Source organism: Coptis chinensis, chromosome 8 (genome assembly GCF_015680905.1).
Source record: "Coptis chinensis isolate HL-2020 chromosome 8, ASM1568090v1, whole genome shotgun sequence".
Lineage (NCBI taxonomy): Eukaryota > Viridiplantae > Streptophyta > Magnoliopsida > Ranunculales > Ranunculaceae > Coptis > Coptis chinensis.
The window spans coordinates 76,985,441-76,991,572 of record NC_141463.1 but is presented as its reverse complement, the minus strand read 5'-3'; the positions used below and the strand labels follow the sequence as shown (position 1 = coordinate 76,991,572).

The following is a 6,132-nucleotide window of genomic DNA, read 5'->3' as shown; positions in this document are numbered from 1 at the left end:
TTGTCTTCTGGGGTAGGTAGAACTTGTTCATAAACTTTGTTCTCAACTTCTCCCAGTTGTTGATTGAATTGATTGGCTGTGCAGTTAACCATTCGGATGCTTTACCTTCGAGTGAGAGTGGAAAAATAATTAACTTGATACTCTCATCCCTAATATTCTGGTTCTTGAAAGTTCTGAGGACTGATAGAAATTTGTTCATGTGAACATAAGGCTGAACATTGTCTGAACCATTGAACTTTGGAAGCATATAGATTACTGATGCTCTAAGTTCAAATGGGTTAGCTTCTGTCTCTGGAAAAACAATACTGCTGGGTGGGTCTCCAATGATTAGCGAATAGAAATCACACAACTTCTTCCTCTGTTGTGCTTGCATGGGTGGGATAGCTTCGGGATTACTGGTGTCCAAAACACCTCTATCATTGTGTGCGGCCATTGTAACAATCTCGTCTAGTATTCTTGTGAGTCGGTTGTTGAACCTTGTCCACTGTTGTGTTCTTACCGAATGATGATATGGATGACAGGGCATACACTAGAAAATGCTATGCGAAAATGACGAAAAACTATCCTACAATGCTTGAATAATATGCAACTATTCTAAATTATACTAAAATGTAAAACTACTTTCCTTCAACTGGGTTGAGCTTTGCAGCTAGTATCTCGCCCATTGTCTAAAGTTGTCTCTTCTAGGGTTATGGTGAATCACTTGGATTGCTTAAGTACCACGGTCCACAGACGATAGTCCGTTTGTCAAGATTCAGACAAGAAACACTAGAGTTTGATGTTTCGCTGTGTTGGCTTACAACTTCAATTGTTGAAAAGGTCCTAAATGCAATTATACTAGAAAGCAATAAAACTAAACTATGATGCAACTATACTAAAAATGAAATAAAAAGAATGAAGATTCGACTAACCTGGATAGTAGATCTTGTCTTCGAGATGTCTTTCAAGCTTCTCTCTTTCTCAAAAGGATGGATGATGCAGCTAAAATTACCTCAAGATCCAAACTTATAATCTTTAAAGAAAATGTTAAACATAAACAACTTAACCCGGCAACGGCGCCAAAAACTATGATTGTAGAGATTTTAGATTCTAATGCTAAACTAAACTAAATTAACTAAACTATTGAGAATTTATAAGAGAGGGAATTCAAGATATTAGAATCCACCAATACTTTTGATCTATGACCTTCTGCTTCATGGTTGTTCTTACAAGTAGACTACAATTAGGCAATCGAGCGAGTGTCGATGCCCTCTTGGACGAAACATCATTAACAATTAACTCTACTTAAGGTTGTTCCTATGTTTATGCTATTAATATCTTCTTTCTTTCTATGTAAGCTCGGGCAGCCCTTCAATGTATTACCGAGAGCAACATCAAGGAGTACTTCCTAATAGGGCGGCCATTCAATGAATCACCACTTAAGGCAAACACAAACAATACTTCCCCTAGGCAGCCACTCCCTAAGCTACCCCTTCTAGGGCAACACAAAAAATACTTCCCTAACTCTAAAGAACTATACTACTAGAAGAAAAGTAAAGAACACTAGCATGATATTAATATTGCAAAACATAAACCCTATTCTATACTTCCATCCCTTGGTGTGGGCAATGGAACTAATAACTAAAAACATAAAGAAGTAACCTGATTGAAGAATACCATGAACCAGAAGAATCATTAAACCTTAAGCATCGGCTCTATCTCCTCCCTTGAAGGAGAAGATTAGCCTTCCATAAAAAAGGAAGAACACGAAGAACGAGAAAAAGAAGAGTCGAAGAACATAAGACTAGAAAGACTAACTTATTAAGACTCGGTTAGTTAAAACCGAATCTTTTATTATTAATTTATCTCTGCCTCAAGTTCTAGAGACAAGAGTACAAGTGAATTGGCAAATTACATGAGGCATTTAGGTCATCTATTTATGGGGGTTACAATGAGTTCTAGAAGCATTCCAAACTGCCATTTGTTTTCTAATACAAATCAACTTCTTTCAGAGTCCAATTTCGTCTCCAAAACTGAGAAGGAATTGGCTACAGTGTTGTTTCATGCGTCTGGATGCACGATAGTCGTGTTTCAGACACGAGACTCTATTTTTCCTCTTTTGCTCTATCCTTCTTTCCTCTTTTGCGGGTTTTGGTCCAAGCAACAAATCCTTTGGCCTTGGGCTTCCAAATAGGCTTTAAAATAGGTCCAAGTCACATCTTTAATAGCTTCAATTCCTTGACCTTCTCCATGATTGTCCACGGGCTTCCCATGTTATCCTTAATGCTCCGAATTGCTGCTGTTTTACCCATTTTTCTCTAATATTCCACAAAACTCTCTTTTTCACCTGTATAATCATAAAACTTAACTTACAAACACTATTAGTCCACTAAGATGGCTAAACAAGAGGCATAATCGAGAGTTAAATTGCACTTTTTGAGCACTTATCACTCTCCTATTGTGCCTGTTGTGTCTGGATTTTGTTTCAATTATCAATTAATAATAGACACCTCTAGATATAACCTCTTTGCAGGTTGGTCGTAATATAATGGTATGCTCAAACTGTGATACGTAGCTACCCTTCACATCACATAGAGAAGGGTAAGGCTATAACGAAAGACAAACAAAAAGAAAATTTCATTAGTTGTAATTCTAATTGAAAAGTGATTATAACACCCTAAAATGTCCCATCAACTTATAATGTGCTAAAAAAATATTTCCAAATATAGAAAGTTTCAAACAATTATATCTTAAAAGATGGAGATTTCGGCAAGAAATACAATAAACATTGACCGAAGGAGCCAACAACTTCTCTCTTAATCAGAAATTAAAACTTGATTAATAGAGTACGCCTGGAGCAAAGTGACCTTTTTGTATATTTGTGCAAACATAATTTATCCCTTAGGATTTTGGATTGATACTTGTAGGAAACAACACAATTTAATATGGAGGAACCACTACCGTTAACAATTTAGCTGTCATGTGGAATACTTGAACAATGCCAGAGTCATAGAGATTCTTGAGTGCCATAAGGTATTTCGACTCCCCAAGGCGGTCTAAATAACGTCTGCAAAAGGCCAATGTCGAGAAGTGCTTATTTATTGTTGCGAGCAACTGCTTAGCTCTAGGCAACCTTAATGGTACATGTCCAACATCTAAAAATTTCATATAGTGGCTGCACTCTAAATCTTCTCTAACATACCCTTTACCTGTACATGAAGACAATCAAGAACCATTATATAAAAATAACTGGTGCAAGAGCCACATTTTCATTTATGTATATATGCAATGCTATCCCCAATCTAGATCTTAGCTATCTAAAACAGCAGCATCACCTGTCGATGCAAAAGTTTCAATAGCAAAAAACTCCCCTCCTCCATCTTTTGCTCCCCCTCCTTTTACTATAGGCACAAATTTTCCAAAGATGGATTTGATAACGCCTATCTTTGTGGCCATTCAAGTTCCGAATGCTTTTAACTACCAAGAAGCATAACCACTTTCTATTAAGTATTAACATGATTTTTAGATTCATTATATTATATGCCAAGTAAGGTATGAAGAACATAAAATACACATAATCAGGTACGATACTCTAATTATGAACCCTAAATACACATAATTACCAGAAACAGAACCACCAAATTATTTAATAATTGGATTATTTTCTAATCAATAACCTAGCCTTACTAGGAACTTAAAAAACTTACTGATGTAATAGGCACATAGAGTGTGAGGATATTTTAGTATTTTTTATTATTATTATGTTTCAGGCCATGTTGGTCCAAGTCTAAGTCCAGTATTTCAGGTCCAAACTCATTCGGCTTAGGTTAGGTTTGAGGAGGTTAGATTTTAGTATAAATAGAATAGGTGCCTCCATTAGTTCTTAGGTTGTTTTTCGTTCAATTATTTGATTTATAAAAGATTATTATTTCACGAGTGATTTTATTAAAGATTATTCTTATTGAGTGAATTGTTCATTGATTGAAGCTTCCACCAATCATAGTTCACATCACTTACTAATTAAACAACTCGAATGACAATAAAAAATATAAGTACCCTCGTATCTATCCTTAATGGCATTATAGCAAACACAACCCTGTAGAATGGTACATAACTCCATAAACATGGGCCAGCCGCTGACACTTTTGTTCATATTTGCAAAACCACCGCCACCGATAATACATAATTTCTATGTATGCATCATTATTGGTTTTTAAATAGTTCCCTTAACAAAAGCTAAAATCAGCTCAATGATCTAAGAAAAAAAAGCACTACACCAAGTATTATCATAATAGCATCCAAATACATAGTGCAAGTAATAAAGGCATTACTTCACCAAAAAAAAGTAATAAAGGCATTAAGATTTTAAATCTACTATAAACGACTAGAAATATGCAGTAACAATCTCCAAACATAACAACTGTACCTTGAAAGACCTTTCCATTTATTTCAACCTCATATGATTCCATGACCTCCTGGATTGCAGCGCCGACATCACACAAACGTACATCTATTCCAGCTTCCTTCATGATATAAGAGAAACACCACATAACAGATAAGATGTATGGACATTAATGTAGAGCAGAATAAATTACGATGTATGAGCATATTGCTGTCATTAACCTTAATAATTACCATCCATAAGACTAGAATATGCAATGCAGTTTACTTTCAGAGCTATAAACTGGAAGAAGAAAAGGTACTACATACTAATTTCAAGTTCATATATGCATTCATTGTGCAGTGATACACCTAAAACGTATAAAACAGAAATAAGTTGAGTGGCTAAGGTTTTACGCACTGAAATGTTAGTTATTTTTTTTATGTAACATTCATTATGTAAGTAAATATGCAAGGATGAGATGATTATTTAAGTGTTCAAGAAGAATTCATTGCAAGATCAAACATTATCAACCAATGTAGTATTCAAAGACTGTAGAGAAATGGGATACCTTAATTCCAGTATTGGTTGCCTCTCATGATGCCTCAAGTAACGGATCAAACATGGGATTAAAGGCTACTGTAAATGCAGAATCAACTATATGTCCTGGAAACATTAGGAATAGAAACAATGATAATTAATCTGAAAATCAAATATCTAATTGCCAAAAAAAAAAGGAAAACCCGTAAATATGAGTAACTTCCTTTGATCAGGTCCAACTAGCAACAGAAGAAAACTTCTGCCACATAATCATGATAGACTACTACAAGAATATAGCCTCGCCTCAATTAGATGAACTATGAGAATTAATAATGGATGACGACACATAATAGGTCAGATTTAACATCTCATATTGCTTGCTAAAAAAAGTATAATCCTGAGCTAACACCATCAACTTGAGTTCCAAAGTCCAACTTCATAACATCATCATACCGAGCACGTTTTATCTCCGAATTTGGGGTCCAATGAGCCGCAACCCCGAAAAAGTGTTTTTCATAAAGATATATGTATAAAGGACATATTTTCAAATAAATGGAACTTCTAAAAGAAATAAATTACCAATTTAACGAACATCCTGTGGGAAATGCAATCCCTGCTTGTAGACCATTCTCTGATATTAATTTACGCATTGAATTTTCCAAAGTTTCACACAAGTCAATCATCAGCATTCCAGGTCTTATAATAATCCTCATATATTTCCGGACTTGATAGGAGGATATCAAAATACAATTCAAATGCATGTTACAACCAAAGTCATAAGCATCAAAACTAATAAAATAAGTAAATCACTACAAACACTTATATGTCGTGGATCACTACACAATCTTTATTTATTTATTTATTTATTTTTTTGCTTGGCAAAGTAAAATATCATTAATAAGGGGAAAGTGGTCTGAGAAGGCCTACATTACAAGTGAAACGAAACAACAAAAAACATTTACAAAAACTAGAAGTATTCAAAATTTTGAACTCAACCTGTTGATGAACTTCGGCAGCCTGATGAACTGCATTATGTATTGGTTTTTCCAGGCGATCCAGTTCCCTTTTTTCTTCAGATGTAGTCCTCCACACATTACTAATGAGAAGCCATAGGACCAAGGAAAAAAGAAAAAGAAAACAATCAGTGCTCCCACATTGAACCAAAAAGTTTATCACAATTCTTGAAAATATACCTTCAAGTGTATCACAATTCTTGAAAATAGAACCAAGAA

The 6,132-nt window shown here is 34.8% G+C and overlaps 1 protein-coding gene across 1 annotated transcript; it reads right to left on the bottom strand.

Moving 5' to 3' along the window:
- Positions 1 to 2,475: 2,475 nt before the first annotated feature.
- Positions 2,476 to 5,347, bottom strand: LOC147483157 (methionine aminopeptidase 2B-like). The gene is given in 6 exon segments (XM_086577467.1): positions 2,476 to 2,586; positions 2,971 to 3,188; positions 3,315 to 3,399; positions 3,401 to 3,456; positions 4,406 to 4,502; positions 4,932 to 5,347. Coding segments are annotated over 5 exon segments (513 nt in total). The 5' UTR covers positions 4,449 to 4,502; positions 4,932 to 5,347.
- Positions 5,348 to 6,132: the final 785 nt, after the last annotated feature.